The 22,570-nt window shown below is 47.7% G+C and overlaps 1 protein-coding gene across 1 annotated transcript in view; it reads left to right on the forward strand.

The window, feature by feature from the left end:
• Positions 1 to 18,056, forward strand: part of STS (steroid sulfatase) — a 153,454-nt gene extending 135,398 nt beyond the window's left edge. The window contains exons 10-11 of the mRNA XM_042973771.1: positions 2,629 to 2,750; positions 15,316 to 18,056. Of these exons, the coding sequence (XP_042829705.1) occupies positions 2,629 to 2,750; positions 15,316 to 15,689 (496 nt within the window). The 3' untranslated portion in view covers positions 15,690 to 18,056. The remainder of the gene's footprint in view (positions 1 to 2,628; positions 2,751 to 15,315) is intronic.
• The last annotated feature ends 4,514 nt before the right edge of the window (positions 18,057 to 22,570 follow it).

Raw genomic sequence — 22,570 nt, forward strand, 5'->3', positions numbered from 1 at the left:
TCACTTTCCAAATTAAAAACAATTTCAAATGAACACATCTTTCAGAGAATCAAGAGGAGGCTACAAAAGAACTCATCCAATTTCATAGCAGGGACTATCTGTGCACACTTGCTATGAAAACTTGAATTCGCCGGCAGAAAAGTCCCAATTAAGAGTCTTCTCAATAGAAAACAGCAATGCTTCGTGTCGCTCTGAGAGTGCCTCGTCCCTGGTCCCACAGATCGCGACGTTATGGAAGCATTTCCGCCCAGGCCGCATCAGGGGAAATGTGCTGTCTCTGGGTTATGGCCACGGTTATCGGTGACTCACACATGCTGTTTAAAACAATTCCAAGTGTTTTGATAGCTTCGACACCATTTAAAAGTTGAGCGCAGTGGGGTCACTTCCAATTTTTCACGGCAGAAATGAGCCTCTCTTTGACAGACCGTATTTCTGTAGCACTCTTAAAAAAACGGTGGCTTTTCACAGTGGCATGATTTATTGCCTGCTTCTAGGGATGAGTACAGTAGGTATAGGATGTTAAAAAAGATAATAAGGGACGCCTGTGTGGCTCAGTCAGTTGAGCATCCGACTTTGGCTCAGGTCATGATCTCGCGGTCTGTGAGTTCGAGCCCCGCACGGGGCTCTGTGCTGACAGCTGGGAGCCTGGAGCCTGCTTCAGATTCTATGTCTCCCTCTCTCTCTACCCCTCCCCCACTCATGCTCTGTCTCTCTCTGTCTCAGAAATAAACATTAGAAAAAAATTTTAATTTAATAATAATGATAAGATCTATCTCTACATCCAAAGAATAAGGGAATAGAGTTGGATGCTGTGCCCTGGGAATGGACTTTCTGGTCTCCGTTCCGAGGGTTCCGGGAAAGGCCTGCTCTGCACTTGAGGTGGAGGTCTGGGGACAGGGTGGTGTCCCTCTGTGTCCCCACCCCCTGGTCATTTTCCACCACCAGGAGCTTCTGTTCAGGTGCTGGCAGCTACACACCGTGTCTCATCCCTTCCTTTCTTAACACGCTGTTCAGGATTGCATATTAGTAAGGACTGAGCCTTTCTCCAAAGGGATTTGGACAGACCCAAACGAATCACTGCCATTTCAGGATAGAAATACTATCTCAGAGAGCATGCTGCTTCTGGATAGAAGCGTCTCTCTACCTTGCTTCTCTCTCCTCCTCCCATGGTGAACAGGAATGCAGGCTTGGGGGCCAAGTCTGCCTTTTGTTCTTATTTTTAATTCACAATAATAGAATATTTTCCGTCTATGGGCTTGCACGGAGCGCGTGATTAATAACGAGGGCTGAGGCCAGAGAAGTGCTAAGCAACGAGACTATCATTACATTAGGGGTTTTTAGTGACACCAAAATAAGCCACACACAAAGCTCAGGGGATGCAGAGAGCCTCTCAAGAACGCTAACCCAAATTATAGAACCAAGGTCGACTTCCAGCTTCTGAATTCCTCCTGATAAGGGATGACAGGGATGGAGTGTTTTTCATCAGAGAAAGATAATCCTCAGCTGAGACCATCTAGCACTTGCAAAGTAGCTCTCTGCCCCTTGTTTTTTGTTTTCTTGTGTTTTTTTAATTTTTTTTAACATTTATTCACCTTTGAAAGGCAGAGAGAGACAGAGCGCAGATGGGGGAGGGGCAGAGAGAGAGGGAGACACAGAAACCAAAGCAGGCTCCAGGCTCCGAGCCATTAGCACAGAGCCCAACTCGGGGCTTGAACTCACGGACCGCGAGATCATGACCTGAGCCGAAGTCGGCCACTTAACCGACTGAGCCACCCAGGCGCCCCTCTGCCCCTTGTTTTGATGGCATGGCCCTAATGGTACCAATGACTTGAGCTGTTCTAGTGGCTGTTAATGTATGTTTAACTCAAAACAAAACGTTAGGCTTTTTTTCCCCCCTTATTTTAAATGCCAAATAATCTTATTTTGCTCCTAACCAATTGTATATCACCAATTGTTTGCAGTCTGGAAAGTTCCCCTTGGTCTGGTTAGATAGTCAGTCGTACAAGAGATGTTTGTATCCGGGAACAATGCATCCAAAGGGTATCTAGTATCATCAGCATTATTATTCTTTTAGAGATTAATTCCTTCTGATTTAGAAATGCGCTTCCATTGACCTCTGTCCAAGCCAAGCTGCTCCCATACCTTTTCGTAACACAAATAGTTAGATACCCTTCTTTTCACGAGAGCTGTACTTCGGGAATAAAGCTTCCCGTGTGACAAGGCAATAGGCAGAAGTTGGGTTTAGGACGAGTAGCAGGGGGAGTGGTGGAGAGCATGGCTACCCAATCAGCTGGGTTTCCATGCAGTGGCCGGTCGTAGCTACCTGACCTTGGACTTGCACCTTCTGGCTCAACTCGGCACCATGAGATGAAAATGGTCCCAACTCCTGGAGCAACTTGGAGGAGTGACTGAGTTCATACAAGAGCAGAATTGACCCCGCTACGTTGCATATGGTGCCTGACAGGGGTCAGCGAGTGTTCTTTGTGTTGGCTGCTCACTGTGTTGGCTGACCAGGTGACTCTATGGTGCTCTCATTTGCTGGAAGGGCAGCTCAAAAGTTGGGGCGGTTTAGGCCAAGGACGATGTGGCCACTCGCCACCTGATGCCTGGCTGGCTTTGTCCCCACAGAATCATTGATGGACGTGACCTGATGCCCCTGCTTCAAGGGAAAACCCAACGCTCCGATCACGAGTTTCTCTTCCATTACTGCAACTTCTACTTAAATGCCGTGCGCTGGCATCCTCGGAACAGTGAGTAACGCACGCCTTCCCACGCCTCTGCTTGGCTTGCGATCAGGGCCGTGCAGGTCGAAAGGGCAAGAGGGCTTAGCTCCGCAAAGGCCAGGGAATGCCTCACCACGGTGACTGTGCTTTGTTTCCAGCCTCTGCTCCTCCTGTTTTCTCTTGTTCCCTGGGGTCCCGTCGTTGTGCAGGCACGAGGGTGTGATCCAGACAGTCAGTCGTGAGCAGCTCTGACTCTCAGGCAGAGGAAGCCCCAGCTGGCAGCCCTCCATGTCCCGTGAGCTGCCCACCTTCCCGCTCCTTGTGGCTCTGAGTCTCAGCCACCGCAGCCCCCCCTGCTGTGGGTGGCATGTGACTCCTGCTTGCAGCTTCCTCTGCCCGGGAGGACTCGCCTTATCTGGCCTTCTCAGTAACCCCCCCCAAAGCCCCGCTGAAACACCCCCCACCCCATGCCTGCCGTCCAGCACTTGGTAGCTTCACGCTGTCATGCAGAATGGCGTTGAGATGGTCACACGACAGTCTCTCCAAAGCCTCGGAGGTGGCGGATCATGAGCTGGATTTAGGTCTTTAAAAGCGCAGTCCAAATGCTTCAATGTCATTGTGTACGTGCCAAACTGGGTGTCGTTTAAAGCGTGCCCTGTACCCGAAATGGGATAGAGTTCAGGTTTTCCAACGGCGGTTTTTGAGCTGTGTTTGTAGCAGGCGTGCAAGAACAGAGCGGTGGTCCTCTGTGCAGGGACGGGCTTCAGGTGGTTCTCCATGTGTTTAATCTTTGAATCACAGTGATGTTCGCCGCCCTAAGGTGCGCGGAGCCTGGAAAGCTGGCGGCTGTGCTGGGATTGTACATGCAGCGGGTGGGTGTTGAGGGCAGGCTACCCGTTTCATCCTCAGAGACGAAGGAAAACTCCCATTTCTCTGTTGTCCCTTGGGTCCTGTCCCTGGAGGCTACACTCTGCGGGGACCTCCCAGCTGATGGCTCATTCCTGAGCTTGGGCGATGTCCATACCAGTCATCACCACCAGGCACTCTGCACCTGCTCACCCAGCCCGTTTACCAAATGCTTATTCAAAGAACAGCCTCTTCCTGATTTTCGAAAATTGCAAGCCTTCCCTTAGCCACAGAGACAACACCAGGTTTACCCTTCACAGTGTCTCCTGGAAGGCCGGGCCACGTCCTTGCAACGTTTTCTGGAAGATAAGTAAGAGAGAAACACGAGTTTAGGATTCTCGACCTGGGAGGGTTCTGTTTGCCTGTCCCGTCGCTGTGTCCCTGATTCCAAATCTCGGCATGGACACGGGGGCTCTTTTAGATTAAGGGACACGTGGAGGTCTGAGACCTCCAGTGAATGAGAGGTCTACTCCTTCCCACCTCTTGGTATACGGAGCCTGCAAGAAACATAGAGAACGAGGTTTCTGTAAGGAAGCACCTATCCTGTCCCGAACCTTGCAGAAGTGCATATACATAGCCCCAGCCCCCGACCCCCACCGCCACCGCCACCCCCACCCCCACCCCCAGCCCCGGGCAGAGACCGGAAGGAACAGATTGGATCAGGGGCTGGAGAAACACTCTGTGGAGGAGGAAAGACACAAGGGACAGAGAGAGACAGAAAATAGCAGGAAGTGAGAAAAACAAGACCCAGATTCTGATAGGCGGCTGGCCCTGGGATGAAATTTGCTGCCCAGACACACGCGGGTGACATTTCCTCCTGTGCACTTCCTGAAAGGCTGAACCGATAACAGACAAGTGGGGATCGCGGCGCTCCAGTGCCTGAAGCATCCGTCCAGCCCAGGGGTGTCCACGCCATAGATTTTATGAGTCCTTTCTCCCTTGCCTCTCAGGCGATACCTGAAACTCAGTAACGACGGTTGTTGTCAGGCACTGTCACACTCGGCTTTGTGGGGCTCTACTCAGTAGTTCAGTGTTTATCCTGCCGGTGTGTTTCAGCACCTACTGTGTGGCATCCAGTGTGCTAGAATGGTATCTGCCAGTGAGCAAAACAGACCAGATTCCCTGCCTGACACCAGGCTGTGTGGCTGGCTCTGTCACAGGCCGCGGTGGTGGAGGTGCGAGAGGAAGGTGGGACTGTCACCCGCACGCAGTTACCTGTCAACTACAGGAAACAAAGGGAACTGGTGCTTAGCTGGGTGGGTCAGCTTCCATCAGCTTCCATCAGCTCGGATCTCTTTGGTGGGACATTGTCAGTGATTGCCGTACTCTGTGGTGGGACGAGGTACGTAATTCTTAAAGAAAAGAGGGTTGCAGGGCCGCCTGGGGGGCTCAGTCGGTTGAGCGTCCGACTTGGGCTCAGGGCATGATCTCACAGTTCGTGGGTTCGAGCCCCACTCGGGCTCTGTACTGACAGCTCACAGCCTGGAGCCTGCTTCGGGTTCTGTGTCCCCCTCTCTCTCTCTGCCCCCCACCCCTTGCTCTCTCTCTCTCTCTGTCTCAAAAATAAACATTTAAGCAATTAAAAAAAAACCCGTCCCCTTGACCTCATTCTGCACCAGGTTGAGACAACTATGCAGAAGGAACTGTATGTAACTAGAGCCTGCTTCAGATTCCGTGTCTCCCTTTCTCTCTCTCCCTCTCTCTCTAATAAATAAATTTTTTTAATTAAAAGAAAAAGAAAAGAGGGTTGCAGCCTGAGCTCAGAAGACTTTTTAGAGAAGAAAAGAGAAATGTAGGATCAGGATTTAGTCACAGCAGGCCCATGCTGGAGCCAGCTCCTGGTAGGTCGGGAACCTTCCCCACGTGCTGTTAAACTGTTGCTAACGTGAGCTCAGCCGCGCTAGGGGTATTTACACTCGGGGAATTGGTGGGCACAGCAGACCCGGGCTTTCTTCCTCTCTCACAGCTTCCCACTGAGAGCTAGAATTCCATTTCCACCCCTTTGAAACACAAATCCCTTTCAGCTGTTAACACGCAATGTCTACTCTATAATTCACTAATTCCATAATTATAATAATTCTGTAATTTAGTTGTCTCAGCAAGTTGAACGACATAATTTAATCATGAGCTAATATCATTACTCCCATTACATTGTAAAAGAACTCACAAAAGCATTATTATCACATGCATAGCTTTTCTTACTTTAAAATGGGAATTTTGAATTAAAATATACTGTGCAAGGTGTATTAAAAGCCTTCAGCTTTAAATTGGGGCATGGGAATCGACGTGAATTAAAAATTCAGTGTAATGGCAGCTTGATTTTATGGATAAAATTTATCTCAGAAAGCAGGAGATCCTTGGCTGAAGCGTTCTGTCACAGATTTGCAAGCTTAAGAATATAGCATACAAACTATGTTAATGGCTGAACACCCAGTTCATGTGATGACAGAGAAATGCATGGGATGTGGTCATCCTGAGGCTGAGCAAAAACGGCCTCACAAATCTGGCTGCTGTTTTTTTGTTTTCATTTTGAGAGAGAGAGAGAGAGAGAGTGCAAGCTTAAGGGGAGGAGAGAGAGGGGGAGAGAGAAGCCCGAGCAGGGTCTGTGCTCTCAGCCCAGAGCCCAACACAGGGCTCTGTCTCATGAACCATGAGATAATGACCTGAACTGAGATCAAGAGTCACTTAACCGACTGAGCCACGCAAGTGCCCCACGAGCTACCTTTCAGTTCAAGTTTGTTTGAAACTTTTTTTCTGTGATTGAAAAAAAAAAAAAGGCATCTTATAAAGAAATTGCAACAAAACACTGTAGGATAACAGAACTCATTCTAAAATCATGTGTTTGTATCCCGCTTTTTAAAAGGTGCCTTCTTTGTGATGCCTGGGTGACTCAGTCGGTTGAGTGTCCGACTTCGGCTCAGGTCATGATCTTGCGGGTCGTGAGTTCGAGCCCCGTGTCGGGCTCTGTGCTGACAGCTCAGAGCCCGGAGCCTGCTCTGGCTTCTGCCTCTCCCTCCCTTTCTCTCCCTCTCTCTCTCTCTCTCTCTCTCTCTCTCTCTTTCTCTCTCTGCCCCTCCCCCACTAGTGCTCTGTCTCTCAAAAATAAATAAATGTAAAAAAATAAATAAGTAAAAATAAATAAAAAGTGCCTTCTTTTCAAAATATTTTTTTTCAGTTACATCATCTTGTTTATTATTATAATTTCTGTAATGAATATGCAGATTTTGTTAACTCCTTTCTGTTCAGCGTGCCTGTGCAAGAGATAAAGTTTAAAACGAAAATAGCATCACTATGGTGAGTAAAGCCAAATGCTTGCTTTGCTGACTGCCTAAAGTTTTCACACGGTTTAGAAATGCATTTTGCCTCTAAAGTACACCTAAGAAAAGAGAGAATCCATGCGGCTGCTGGTGTCTCGTGGGTTGATGGTTACCCAGTGCAACAAAGCTGTGCTCGGCTTTCGTCTTCGTTAGTCATTTTCCGTGGGACCCCCTTCCTTGTCTGATTGTCGGCAATGGGATCCGAAGGGTCAGGAAGGAAGGATTAAGGGTTGACACCACGGGACGTGGGCGGCAGTATTTTGCAGACCAGACCTGTGTGTAGTTGAACTAACCTCCTCGCACTCGACCAGGAGTCCTGGTGCAAGTGGATGGATACACTGTTACCCTTGCAGGGAGATATTTAGGCCTCAGGGGTTCCTTTTCCTCTATGAATGCCTCCCCTAAATGCCACTTCGCACGAGCTCTGGGCACCAGGAGGGACAGGACGCGAATGCACAGTCCTAACGGCTCAGGCCGACGTGTCCTGGGAGGCACGGGCTCCGCTTTGGCGACTGGGGAGAACAAGTGTTATAAGAGGATGGAGAAGGCTTTCCTGAAACCGTGAGACTTTTATTTCATTTATTTTACCTCATTAGCGCTCAGACTCTCAGGAACGGGCTGAACATTCCGGCCGTTCGTTTCCTTTAATGGGGAGGAAAAAAAAAAAAACCTCATAAATGGATTTCATTTTCTTCAACGTAGTCCATTAAATGTGTACTTTGACACGGCACTTTATATTACCTTATATTAGACAGTATTTGGCAGTTTTTAAAACAGACGTCCAGAGGCGCCTGGCTGGCTCAGTTGGTAGAGCGTGGGACTCTTGATCTTGGGGTTGTGAGTTTGAGCCCCGTTTTCGGTGCAGACATCACTTAAAAATAAAATCTTTAGAAAGACATCCACTTTTCTTCTAAAGGTTTCATATGCCTGACCTTAGATTTCATGAATACCGTGGATGAAAAACGTGCCAGCTGTGACTTTGGTTAATTTGTCACAATGCAAACTTACTTCCTTACGGAGACGGAATAAGTCCACATTACATTTTCTTTCTTGAATACCAAAACACAACGTTTAGAATGTTCAAACACATTCTTGGGTCTCAGCTCAGAAGCTGGCTTGTTCTCATCTTAACCAGACGTCCCGTCTTCTGCCCTTTGCACCCTGCATACTGGCTTCTGCTATTTTCTCGTCTATAGTTTCCTGCATCCCTTTGCTCTGACTTGAGCATGAGGCGAATCTCAGTTCTCTGGGTATGCCTGCTCGTGTCTAGAAGTTGGTCCTGATTTGCTTCTGTCTGCTGTCGCACCTGGTATTTGCGGCAGGGACATGTTAGTCCTAAGCAAGGCACATCCTGTGTATCAGCTATTTGTGTCTTCCTCGGTTGTGCGTCTTCTATACAGAAGTGTTTTGTAGGTGGTTACATACTTTGTCCCCTGTTAATCTTTTATTCTTCCAATTTGTCACCTTTGTGTGTCTGTGGCCATGATCTGTCTTTTGAGAACATACTTCCTGGGGTGCCTGGGTGGCTCAGTCGGTTGAGCGACCGACTTCAGCTCAGGTCATGATCTCACGGTCCGTGAATTCGAGCCCCGTGTCGGGCTCTGTGCTCACAGCTCAGAGCCTGGAGCCTGCTTCAGATGCTGTGTCTCCCCCTCTCTCTCTGCTTCTCCCCTGCTCACACTCTATCTCTCTCTCTCTCTCTCAAAAATAAATAGTAAACATTAAAAAAAATTTTTTTTAAGGAAAATATACTTCCTAACCATATACCCTGGCATCTCGTCCTTACCTCCTGCTGTCCTACACTGTGCTACACGCTTTGTGTTGGATACTTCTTCTAATCCTTATAATTAGGAGATTTTGATGACATTAGTGTCAGATTTGTCTGGAACAGGAAAGAAAAAGGAACAGTAATGTACATCGGAGGGAAGTTCCTCTGTCCATCTCACGAGCGACAAGCAGAGGCGGGTGGTCTATGCGGTCTCAGGATGCAAACTCCACATTCTCCACCACCATCTGGAGAATGCAACAGCTACATCTTTGTGGTGAATGATGATAGGGTCCCCCAAGGGGCAGCAGGAAGGAGGAATGGGTGGGAAAGATGAGAGGGAAAGGGTGCAGGCCAGTCTTCTCCCAAGCAAGATGTGGAGAGGCTCCGAAGTAAATCCACTGGCCAGAAGTTGGTCACCTGTCCACACCTGGCTTCCAAGGAGGCTGGGAAGTGGAGGGTTCGTTGTGGTGCCCACGCGCCCAGGTAGCACTTTCTGTGTGCAGGAGACTGAGAGACGGGGAGCTGTGTCTCTTCAGGAATTTCTCTTTTATAGCTGGGGAGACACAAGTGTAGGAAGCCACATAACTGGCATGCAGTAACACAGCTGACAGCAAAGTTGGATTCATGGCCAACACTGTCTGCTTGTAGGGTCTGCCCCTCCGTGCATGGGAATGGGTTGACCTAAGACGGTTCTCTGAACCATTTGGCCATCTCCACACCTCCACGTGTGGACCGTTTCTGGCATTCCCCCATGCCATCTTTTTCCCTACGTGTAGCCATCTTCGGGGGCATTGGCTCTGGCCGTCCCTCATTGGCTCCACACCTGACTCCCACCCTCTCAGCTGCTCTCCTGTCCCTCGGTGGACTTTCCGGAAGGCTCAGGTGACTAGTGTTTGCCATGCTCGTTCCTTAGGACTGCTCGGTGTTTGTTGCCAAGATACAGGTATTTGCATCACTCATGTATCTGTCTGGGCCTGTGTCGTGCTCACGGCTCTCCTAGGCACTGCATGATGTCCAGCAGGATGTTCCTGGGAGGGACGGTAGAATGTGCTGGGCCTTCCCTCTGCCCACGCCAGCTTTCGTGATGGCAGTTGGCTTCCTCCCCCTCTCGGTCCGTCCTGCTCAGATCATCATCTCATCAGTTAATTTACCCAACACAGGTGAGAGGCCGTCCCTTCCATGAAAGGTGCTAGGTGCCGCGCACGTAAGAGATGTGGGAAATACAGCTGTTGATTTCAGAGAGCAAAGAACGCAGCGAGAGACATGGAGTGTGTCCACGGCTGGCCAATGTGCAGTGAAAATAGGTGAGAGGGACAGAGACACGCTGATCGCATCCGGCTGGGATTCAGACAGGCCCATGGACAAGGAATTGTTGTAGAACCTTGAAGGATGGGGAGGATTTCAACGTACAGCGGCCAAGAGCAGGGAGGAAGGCATAGCCTGTATGGTGTACTCATTCAGTACTGGGGTTTATTTTTCCGTTCCCCAATTTTTTGTTTGTTTGTACACCGGAGGCTTAGTCGAGGGGAGTTTTTTGTGTTCTGACAGTCAGCCATCGGTCAGGGGAAGTAGGATTGCTCCAAATCCTGCCTGGATTTGAGGCACACTAGTAGCTCCTGGTCTCAGCTGCTTCCTCGTTGGTTGTCCTATTTTCGTGTGGAGTTCTGGTGCAGACAGCTGCAGGAAGCAGGCAGAGCTGTAATCCATTACTCCAGTGCTGAGTCATTCAGGGTCTGGGCTACAGCGAACAGGTAGGAGGGAGCCTTGGGGTCAGGAGGAACGCTTTAAGGATCCTCAGTGGGGGAAAAAGTGTCTTAAGACATGTATTGCAGTGAACGGATGTTAAGAGCAGACAGAATCCAGGGTGGTTGTCACTTAGACTGGCTGCCAGTGTATATTCACAGCTCACTCATATGTGGTCTTGACTACAAACCCGGCTGTGTTCTCAGAGCTTATGCACAGGAACAGGTTCTTAACCCGCAAAGCAAGGCCAGGAGGCAGGGACCAGTACTTTCGTAAGCTCACAGAAAGGGAGATGTGGACACGGAGAGGTTCACAGCCATGGCCGGCATCGCACAGCTAGGATACCACGGAGCTAGGACTGGAAGCCCAGTGTTGTGTGCAAATGTCAAGAAAAAGGATGGCAGAACTAAAGCAAATCCTACTACACAAGCCACAGAACCAGGAAACACTTCTACTTAAAGTACGCTGTCCACCTGGGTGGGGCTCAAACTCAGGACCCCGAGATCAAGAATCGCATGCTGTACTGACTGAGCCACCCAGGCGCACCTGGGAAACGCTTCTGAACTCAGAACAGAGGGTGTCTACACAGGATGCTGGCCCCTGCACCAGACCAACATCTAGTGGTAGCACTCTAACATAACTAAGGCACGTCACCACCATACTAATGTCAAGTGAGATGCACGTGGAAAGCGGATTGGCCTCCGTTTATGCAGAATTAAGCACCTTCTGAATGTAACTGGAGAATGTCCCACCGAATTGTCATGTATTCTCGCTATAGAACTTAGTAATTGGTGTCCTGGGACCTCTGATATAAATGACTTAAGACCCTGCTGTGGTCAAAATATCTATGTGTTACAAGGTGAGAAAAATCGATCTTTCCTCAGGGGATAGTGGGCTCTTAACGATAGAAAAAAAAAAAACATATTTAAAACACCACAACATTTTTCTAGTATATGGAGAAATCCAGCATGAAGTACGCTATCAAAATGATTTTGGAAGACAGGACAAAATATAGCTGTTAGCAGTATAACGTGACATGATGTGCTTCCTGTTGTATCACATGCCCGGGATTCGCTCTTTTCCATTGAAAAGACAGCTCTGAAGGTATCGATTCCCAGGTTCCTGGTAAATAAGGGAAAGGCATCTCTGTCTCGTAAGCTTACGTGCAATCATATGCAATCCCACTGCTCTGAGTCGAGCAAATGCAACATGGTCCAAAGAAACAGCAGAGAGAATAAGCCGTCTGTCTTTTTACAAGAAGTTTTAAAATCCAGGTTAGAAAATAAAAAGGCACGTATTCCGTACGGCATAGCAAACAAGCAAAAAATCAGAACAATTAATTATTAGTTCTACACCTGTCCGAGCTCGGTAGCGATCCCCCACTGCTCCCGGGCAAGGACACCCGAGATTTCCTGAGCAGCCTTTGAGTCAGTTTTGCAGTTAGCATCTGGGCCGGCGTGCCCGAAGGCGGTAATGATGGAGCCCGTGTGCGCGGCTCTCAAAAGCGAGTGGGAAATAGGGGCCCTTAAAATGAATTTGTTCCAGGAGCCGCCTTGTCTCGGGGTGTTAAACACAGCGAGACGCGACTCGAATGTCAGATTGGAAACACCCTCCCCGAATCTGTCTCCAAACACTCATGGCCCCGCTGACCCCGACCCGGGATGCCTTCTCAGTGGCAGCGGCTTGTGCCGCCGAAAAGCCTTCTAGAGAAAATCTGTCACGCTTCAGAGGACCGGGGGAAAAGAGGAGTTGATGTAGAGAATGTTAAGGAAACCCATGTGAGTTTCAGAAGTCCGCCAGAGAGCGTAAGGATGCTCAGAAATGGTCTGCAGCCTCCCGTGTGTGCCTGTCTGCCTGATTCGGCCTTTAAACGGCAGGTGTGCTGAGCACCTGTGGTTTGACACAGGTGTGGTCTGCTGCCTCGTGCAGCAAGAACGAGGCCAAAGCTGGAGGTGTCCTCGTGTGGAGCAACTCTTTGCCGTGATTCCCTTGGAGCACACGCGCACATCGCTTGCCCGGTGGTTGCCAGGTCTCCGCCTCCTCCCCTTCCCTTGCACGTGCTTACCTGAGGGCAGGGGTTGCTTGAGGGTGACGCGGACACTCGGGACAGTGGTTTTCAGTTCATTCTGTTGGTTCATTCTGTGTTTGGATCGGTGGGTCAGTAAATGCCTCAAAGTCCCCGTTGCGACGATACGTGCAAATTATGAAACAGAATTAGTCAAGAGGTCTGTCCTTCACAGTGGGAAGGTCTCTGGCTCTCTGGCGGGGGAGGGGGCACATAAAAACACCGTAGTGATCATGGAAGACAAGACGATCTCGTCCTGGGCCTGATTCCAGTTGGTCAGTGCCTGCTGATTCTGTCTTTATCTGCTCCCTTCTTCACTCGCAGAAAGCTCTTTTCACGGCCCTGTCAGAAGACGTTTGATGAGCACTCGGCTCCTCAGAATAAACAGACAAGTCTTTCATAACGATTTGTAAATCAGGTTTCTTCCCTAAAAAAGGCAGTCTCTGGGGGTATGATGGAACACTGACTTGATTTCGAAAGAACTTAAATTTTTAAACTGTGTAGCCATCCTATTGTAACCATCCTACCATGGGGTCAATGAATTCTCCTAATTTGGATTTTTTTTAAGTTTATTTATTTTTGAGAGAGAGGGCATGAGCGGGGGGGGGGGGGACAGAGAGAGAGAGAGAGAGAGAGAGAGAGAGAGAGAATCCCAAGCAGGCTCCACACACAGCCCGACGCGGGACTCAAACCCACGAATCGTGACATCATGACCTGAGCCGAAATCGAGAGTCGGACACTTAACTGACTGAGCCACCCAGCCTGGCCCCCCAGGCTCATTTAATTCTTGATTTGATATGCTTAGGTTTTCTCAGAAAGGAGAAAATGAAATGTTAACCGAGGTCTGAACGTGGTTTGGGTTGTTTGTGACAGCTGTGGGTGGGCCCAAGCACAGCCCCCTAATGCGTTGAATGTTGCCCAATGCTCTTGCAGAAAATGCTGAATTGCCTTCCCCCACCCCCGCATCCTTTTTTTTTTTTTAATATTCATAATGTCATGTGCTTAAAAGTGGGCTTTGAAATATGTGCTGCTTACCGCGTCCATCTCTTTCTTCCCTACTCCCCCCATCTTTAAACCTTGGACGCTATTTACTTAGCTATGCAGTAGACCTTCGAGATGGCCTCTCTGAAACGTTGGTGTGGCTTAAGACTAAAGTAGGTGCTGTGTGTGCGTGTGCATGTGCGTGCGTTCTGATTACCTGGTTGTGATAGATATACACATGAAAGCCTTTATTTTTTTCCCCCAAAGAGCAACTTTATTTCAAACACAGAAAAAAGCATACAGAAAACTATAAAGGGTGAGGCATAGAATGAATTCTTTTTGTTGTTCTTATCACTGATTAAACGCATTTGGGAAGAACGGCCGACCAAGAAAAATTATTAGCTTTTTGTACAAACTTGAAATGCAGACTAGTAAAAAACTGTCAAACGCAGAATTTTGTTGTGCATAAATCTATACCTGAGCAGATATTCATTAAATGGGTCTCTCACTGTTAGCAAGTATGTTTCACCTTGGCACACACAGCTTTCAATTCGTTTAACTCAGTGGGTTTTTTCTTTGTTTTGTTAGTGTTTGTTTGTTTATGTATTTATTTATTTATTTTTACCTTGGGGAGGCCATAATTTTATTTTATTTTTTTTAATGGCCAACACCCAAATGTTCCTTTATTTGTGTGTGTGTGTGTGTGTTTCATATATGAAGTTTATTGTCAACTTGGTTTCCATACAACACCCAGTGCTCATCCCACAAGGTGCCCTCCTCAATACCCATCACCCACCCTCCCCTCCCTCCCACCCCCCATCAACCCTCAGTTTGTTCTCAGTTTTTAAGAGTCTCTTATGCTTTGGCTCTCTCCCACTCTTACCTCTTTTTTTTTTTTTCTTCCCCTCCCCCATGGGTTTCTGTTACGTTTCTCAGGATCCACATAAGAGTGAAACCATATGCTATCTGTCTTTCTCTGTATTGAAAGCCTTTATAGTATCTTCCTGTATTCCTTTCAAGATTGCAAAGATGGAATGTTACTGGTTTATCAGGAAGGCATTAAAATGCATTTATGAATTCTTCTTGGCTTCAGTCATGAGTAAGCATTTGCTGTGAGCAATTAAAAAAAAAACCACGCATGTGCACGTGTGTGTGCAAGCACTTTTCTCTCGTGTCCATGTTAGCAGTGAGCCTACCTCTTCTGGAAGGTCCTGTTTTAAACAGAAACACAGGCTGCAGGTTGAAAACGTCAGAGGGCAAGAGGTGGCGGGGCTGGGAGCTTGTCCTCTGTTGGTCCGTGTGTGTTTATTGAGGGCGGCTGCACAGTTCCGCACTGTAAAGTCTATTAGACCAAAGTGACGGTCCTGGCCGAGTTCTCAGCTCAATTAATAGGCTTTTTTCTTCTCCTGCCTGCACAGCATCACCTAAGGAATTAGGGATTGGGAAAAAAGGAAGAGGAGGGAGATAGAGAAGGAGAGATTGGGAGAAAGAAAGAGAGAGGGAGAGAGATGTTTTTCAGTAGGAAGAAAATGCCACGGTCCCATGTAAATTTGCCTCGTAGAAGCGGTCATTCTCTTACTGTTACCTTTGTGTCACCAGTTGCACCTTCACACGTGTTTTTGCTTTCTTATTTATCTTTCTGGCTATGGCATTCGTTCTTCTGAGCCTTAAGGGTAAGGAATCGAAACAGGTCCGTTTCATCCCTGACTAAGGCTTCCCATGCTGGCAGCATAGTTTCTGTGCACGTTCCCATTCGTGGTGAAATAGAGATGCTTCCCACACCACACCAACCTCTGTCCTTGTACACCACAGGCACGTCCGTCTGGAAGGCCTTCTTCTTCACGCCCAAGTTCAGCCCCGAGGGCGCCAACGGCTGCTTTTCCACACACGTGTGTTTCTGCCACGGGCATTCTGTCAGCTACCATCATCCGCCGTTGCTGTTTGATATTTCCAGAGACCCCACAGAGAGAAACCCAGTGACGCCAGCGACCGAGCCCCGGTTCCAGGAGGTCCTCGACACCATGCAGCAGGCAGTAGACCGTCACACCAAGACCCTGAAGGCGGTCCCCAATCAGTTGTCACTGGGCAACATTGTCTGGAAGCCGTGGCTTCAGATGTGTTGCTCACCGTCAGGCCTGTCTTGCCAGTGTGACCGAGAAAAACAGGCCAGGAGAGCAAGCCACTAGCTGTACGTCCGGGGTGGCACTGGGCAGCCCCAGCCCTGTGGGAGCCTCGCTTTCTGGTGCGTTGGCCGCCATGATTCCCCTAGCCCCCAAAACAAGGGGATAACACTGAAAAAGCAATTAGTAAATCTTCACATATGCAACTTACAATGAGCAAAGGGCCATGAAGTACATGATGCTAAGTTGCAGTTTGGCTCGTGGAAGGCAATTATTATCGGTATTATTTAGAACACATATCAAATGCTATTCATGATAGATATACTTACATACTCCCAGTTCATTTCTTTCCTTGAGAAACCTGAGATACTTAAACTAGGAAGCTAGAAGCTGATCACTTTTGAAGTAAAAGCAGGAGAGGCTCACAGATGGATATGTATTGTTCAACAGACTTTGTGGGAAATCCTTCCTTCAGGAGCAATAATCCCAAAACAAATCTCTCCCGAAGGGATTTCCGTTTTATAATTTATAGTATTATATTTGGGTTTTACTGATTCTTCGGTGAATGGAAATTCTGAAATAAAGGCTACCTCAGGGTGGGGTGGGGGGGCTGGAGTGAAAGGAATCCGTCCCAACGTGATGCAGAATTACTGGCATGGCACGTGGATGATTTGCGGGCAAAGCATTCGTAAGCAATCCATGATCCACACGTGATGCTGTGATGTGTTTCGTGGTTGCAGGATTTACTGATGAGACCAGAGGAGTTAACGTAAGCCCTTTTGTTCTGTGTTCTCATGTCCTACGGCTACGAAATCCCTATGCCTCCAGTCCTCAGTGAGACGTACAACTTTGTTCTAATTCTCTTTCTTCCGACATCAATAATTAAGGGACAAGGCATCACGAGGCCACACAGGCGATGGACAGACAGTGGCTCAGCCGGAGAAGGGTCCTGAGTGTGAGCCCCCACTGTGGAAAGAGTGCACCCGGGTGGACAAGGCTTACATCACTTGTTCAGACAGTATACGTTCTCCAACAGCATCGCATGGATTCCTTTCCTGGTCCGTGGACAGGAGCTGCTGTCCCTGTGGCTACCCAGTCATGTCTTTTGTGAACGGGTCTCAGCACCGTCTGCTGGCCTCATGTTGGCTCAGTTCCAGGAGAGGACAGCCACATGGAAAGTCTGGAGCCTGGGTGGCTGAGTGGGAAGAATGTGTGCTCTGTCCACGTTCCCACAGCGGGCTACACTTCTCTCTACTCGTCCCCCATCAATCACTTCCAACATCAGCGATAGTGCCCTCGTTCCTCTTGACGTCCGTGATTTTAGATTTTGATGTTTGTTTTCTTTCCCTTCAAACCTGCAAGTGAGTTTTCCTCCTCTCCCCAGTTGAGTGGCGGAAAGTTGGAAAGCAAACAGAATTCTCAACTTTTCATGTGGATTTCACACTCCAGAAATTGCCAAAAATCTGTCGTATTACTTTAGGAACCATTAAAGAATGCTCTAGCATGTTAATAACGTGTTAGGATTATTGCTGATGTTACCAGGCAGAAACTACTTAAAACCTCTGTTAGGAACTTAGGTTTTCAGCTGATCGTGTTTATTCAAAGTTTAACACACTCCATGCAAGTGGACTTTTAGACAGCGCTTGATGGTGTGGGCATGTATGTTGGAGGATGAAGTAATTTAAAGCACTTTTACAGATTATGTGGATACACATTTATGTACAGAGTTGTTCAGTCTGTACAATGTTCGCAGCAAATGAAGGATACATATACCTCTAGAAATAAAATGAGCTCTCACATATTTGCCTCAAAATAAGTTAAATCACCATTACGAATCAGGGTATTTAAAAATCAGGTTTAGTCATAATAACGGTGATTCTTAGATTTCAGACCACTTGCCATCTGAAAGTTTTGCTTGGGGTGTACGGCAGGAAATTTGAATTCTTTTGTTCAGGGAACACCAAGCAGGCCTTCTTTACGACCTGGTTTTGTGTTTGTTGGTTTTACAAAGCTGTATGAGCCTACTTGTTTTCAAAGAATCTCAGTGGTATTACGTACTAAGGTTTGTATGTCCAAACCTTCCTGGGTTTTGAAGGTTTCAACAAATTCTTCCGCAACAAAATCACTACATTCGTAGCATTTCATAGACATGCCAAGCTAAGCAAACAGTAACGTGTAGACAGGCATCGTTTTCCAAGGTCAGTGACGCTGTGTGAGAACCAGAATCCCACCCTACATCGTGAAGGATTCAAGAAGGGAAACAGACATTAGGTTGCCCTGAAGGACACACAGAGGAGAGCAGAGAAAAGATGTGGGTCCAGTGTCTGGTCTGCCTCTGAAGAATGCCACCTGTAAAGTGATGGCAGCTGGTAAAGGATTCTGAGAACCTTGTTCTAATGCCCATGCAAACTTAAAATAAAACTCTCCTTGAAAGAAATGTGTCGTATGGCTCTATTTTCCTGTGTGACTCAATTCAACGGGTACGCGGAGGGCTTTACTATGCTAAGCAATGGCGGATACAGGTTTCAATTCAACAAATATTGATCGTGTCCCAAAGCCTCAGGGAAGGGCTCAGAAATACAGAGATGGGTGAGGAGTGTGGTAGCCCCTCACCTCCAGGACTAGTTAGCCATCACACACACAGTCTCAGGCCTTTTCAGGGGTGCACAAAAAGTGCCTTAATCACTTTTAAAATCAGAAAGAAAAAGATAAACCCTTGGGGTTGGAGGTCATGTGCACACGTGTAGCAACACGGTGGTGAAATAGAATCTTAGTGTGTTCACATATTTTAGGTTCTTGTGTAACATGCCATTATCTTCTTTTTTTTTAATGTGTAGTTATTTTTGAGAGAGAGCACAAGCAGGGAGGAGGAAGAGGAGAGAGAGACAGGGAATCCCGGGCCGACTCTGCATTGTCAGCACAAAGCCCGATGCAAGGCTTGAACCCACAAACTGTGAGATCATGACCTGAGCCGAAACCAAGAATCGGATGGTCAACTGACCAGGCCACCCAGGCGCCCCTCATGTCATTATCTGAAAACCTATTTAATGTGTTTTTCCTTTATGGGCCCGTGAAAGTCTCAACTAGCCCTGTGCTCAAGTGAAACGCCCTCCTTTCCTTGACAGATACGTGGAGCAGAGAATTCTGCAGGGTTTAAATTTTGAAACGGGAAACGTTGGCCTCTCTGGTCTGTCATGGGACTGGATTCCTTCTGAATCCTTTGGAAGACCGAAGCAGAGTCCGGATAAAGCCCTGTGGCAGTAAGAAGGGCAAGGAAGATGTGTGTGAACACTGGGTCCAGGGGTGGGGGGAAGGGGGCCCGTCATTTGACCCAGCACTGCTTCGCGAAAACTCAATTGGGTGCTTAGGGGGAGGTGTCTGTGGACAACACACTTTGACTGCTGCAGGCTCCAATCTGGATCTCAGGCCTCATTACTCCCTTCCTTAGCCCTCAGAGAATGTGATTTGTGATGTAAATGACCATGTCCCCCTTAAATACAGGCTCCTTCCAGGACAGCTGCAATGGGTCTGAGGGTCGGGCTCTCTCTCACTCTGGCATCACAGACTCCTGTGTTGCCACAGCTCCATCCGGCGAACATCACTTAATACCATTGTTTTGTTTAGCGGGCTCTCAATATAGCACTCGTAATTTGCCGGGACTTAATATTATGCTAAAGGGGAGGGACATGTCAGCTCTCCTAATTAGGACACTAGCAGCTTGGAAAGTACCCGTGAGTTCACACAAAGGAGGCATTGTTCATGTAGTGACTCACCGGTTTTGTAAGAAGAAAACACCATGTCGGAGACCCTCAAATGTTTGCTCTAAAAACGGTCCGACTCATTGGGGCGCCTGGGTGGCTCAGTCGGTTAAGCGGCTGACTTCGGCTCAGGTCATGATCTTGCGGTCTGTGAGTTTGAGCCCCGCATCCGGCTGTGTGCTGACAGCTCAGAGCCTGGAGCCTGTTTCAGATTCTGTGTCTCCCTCTTTCTCTGACCCTCCCCTGTTCATGCTCTGTCTCTCCCTGTCTCAAAAAAAAAAAAAAAAAAAAAAAATTAAAAAAAATAAAAAATAAAAACGGTCCTACTCATGAGGTTCAAATGGTCTAAATGACTTTTCACGATGACTCTGTTTATCTCCCCCAGCGGATTCTTCGCATCTTCATAGAGGTGAGTTGCACGATGCTTTCGTATGCTTTTACCCGGTCAGCAAGCCGTCATTGTCATATTGAAATCTAGGGTATAAGACTGGCCTCACCGATCCTGTGAGCGTCTCAGGTTTCAAACTCTATTACCTGTGGTGGTGATTTTCTACAGGCAGAATTTCCACTGCATGTGTTTTTCTAAATATGCGCTGTGAGTTGCCTATCAAAATTTATATTGTCTAAATTTAACACAGTGTACAAAACTACGTAAATGTACAAAGACGTGGCCTGTTCCCCAGTGGGCGGGGCACCTTGGTGACTACATTTGACACAGAAATGTTCTCCTGGTGCAAATGGGACAGTTTCGTATGCGCGGGTACCAGGCAGGGTGACATTTCCCGTTTCTCTTGTTGTCACGTTGGCACCATGAGACCGACACTCAGGCCTGGCCAGAAAGGTCCCTGCACATCTCTGCCTGTGGCTGCAGACTGCACAACATCCAGGTAAGGGCTCTGACAAGAACACCATGCGGATACGAGGGCCCGGACCCCTGAGTCACGTCACCCCCCGGGGCAGCTGGGGACAGCTGCCTGGTCACCCAACAACTGCAACCTGACCAAGATCCAACTTTTACCTCGTAAGCCACTGAGATTCGCAGGTTGTTAGAATCACAGCAGCCAGACTCATTACCTTGAATAACACAGTAGGTGTGATACGCTCTCTAAGCCTGACGTTTTGCGGTAGCTCTTTGGATTGTAAACGATTTTTCTGACTTACTGGGTGCTTGCTCGACATAGAGGTCCCGTGCATTCGTTCTTGGGTGTCTGTGTTGTTCTCTTATATTTTAATTTTAATTTTAAAGGTTGTCAGAACACGTCACCTCTTGGATTTTTAAGTGTGCAATTCAGACCTGTTAACTGTCGGTAGCACGTTGCACAGCAGACCTCCAGAATCCATCCTGTATGACGGGCACTTTGTACACGCCGATTTGCAACCACCCATTTTCCTTGTCCCCCAGACCCTGCCCACGTCCATCCTGCTGTTTGCTTCTGGGAGGTGGACTGTTTTAGATGCGTCTTGTAAGTAGAGCTCAGCAGTATCTATGCTTCTGTGACTGACTTAATTCATATGACATAAATTCTCTACAGTTCATCCGTGTTGTTGCATATCGTGGGATTCCCTTCCTTTTTAAGATTGAAAGATTATCTTAAAAAGATTCCCTTCCTTTTTAAGGTTATTTATTTGTTTTAAGCTTATTTACTTGAGAGAGAGAAACTGTGAGCAGGGGAGGGGCAGAGAGAGAAGGAGAGAGAGAATCCCAAGCAGCTCCACACTGTCAGTGCAGAGCCCGATGCGGGACTCGAACTCGTGAACCATGAGACTCATGACCTGAGCCGAAACCAAGGGTTGGACGGTTAACTGACGGAGGCACCCAGGCACCCCTGAAGGGTGGTGTGTGTTACTTTAAAAAAAGAGAGAGAGAAAGAGAAAGAAACAAAGAAAGAAAGCAAGCCTCAGGTGTTGGCAAGGAACTGAAAGCAGGATCTCAGAGAGGTATGGGCACCCCCATTTTCACCGCAGCACCATTCACGATAGCCAAGATGTGGCCGTGGCCTACATCAGTGGAGGAGTGGATAAAGGAAATGTGGTTTATGCAGGTGATCAACTGTGTGGGGGTGGGGGTCAGATAAACTTCGGCGTAAAAATATAATGGGGCTACCAGCCATTGACTGCGGCCCAGAACTGAGGATAAATGATTGTAGTGTAGACCAAGGGAGTGAGTAGGCACACTTGAGTACGTTACACAACCAACAAATCAATGATGACTTCAACGTTGACTCCTCTCAAACTTGGAGTACTAGATTTTGCTTCATTCGCTAGAAGAAGATAGGAGATTTCAAACTATGTTACAAATATTGACAGATGGTTGTATTTACAATGGCAGAATTTTCCAATATTTAAGTAATCTCTACCCCCAACATGGGGCTCAAAGTCATGACCCTGAGGTCAAGAGTCATGTGCTGTTCCCACTGAGCCAGCCTGGCACCCCTATTAAATACCCTTTAGGGGCACCTGGGTGGCTTACTCAGTTGAACGTCCAACTCTTGACTTCAGCTCGGGTCACGATCTCATGGTTTGTGAGTTCGAATCCCACATCAGGCTCCGTACTGGCAGTGGGGAGTCTGCTTAGAATTTCTCTCTCTCTCTCTCTGCCCCTCCCCTGCTTGGGCTCTCTCTCTCAAAATAAATAAAAATAAACTGGAAAGAAGGAAGGAAGGAAGGAAGGAAGGAAGGAAGGAAGGAAGGAAGGAAGGAAGGAAGGAAAGGAGGGAAGAAAGGAAGGGAAGGAGAGGAGGTGGGAGGGAAGGAAGGAAGGGAAGGAGGGAAGGAAGGAGGGGAAGGAGAGAAGGTAGGTAGGAAGGAAGGAAGGAAGGAAGGAAGGAAGGAAGGAAGGAAGGAAGGAAAAAATACTCTTTGAATTCCCTGTAAACTTTATAACCTTTTAAATACTTAAAAACATATTTCCTGTGATTATGTAAAGGACTCCAGTCACTGTGTTGTTTTAGTTTTGTTGATCAGATTTTAGTCTTAGAAAAAGATCAAAAGACAGCGTAATGTTTTAAAGCCAATTTCTTTCACCAACGTTTGAAATAAGAACCACGTAAACTGTTTAATATTTACAATTAATTCATGGCATTCATGCATCTCCTGCTTTTCTGTAAGAGCCCAAATGTCCATCAACTGATGAATGGATAAAGAAGATGTGGTTTATATATACAATTGAATAGTACTTGCCAATGAGAA

This window comes from Panthera tigris, chromosome X, assembly GCF_018350195.1.
Source record: "Panthera tigris isolate Pti1 chromosome X, P.tigris_Pti1_mat1.1, whole genome shotgun sequence".
Lineage (NCBI taxonomy): Eukaryota > Metazoa > Chordata > Mammalia > Carnivora > Felidae > Panthera > Panthera tigris.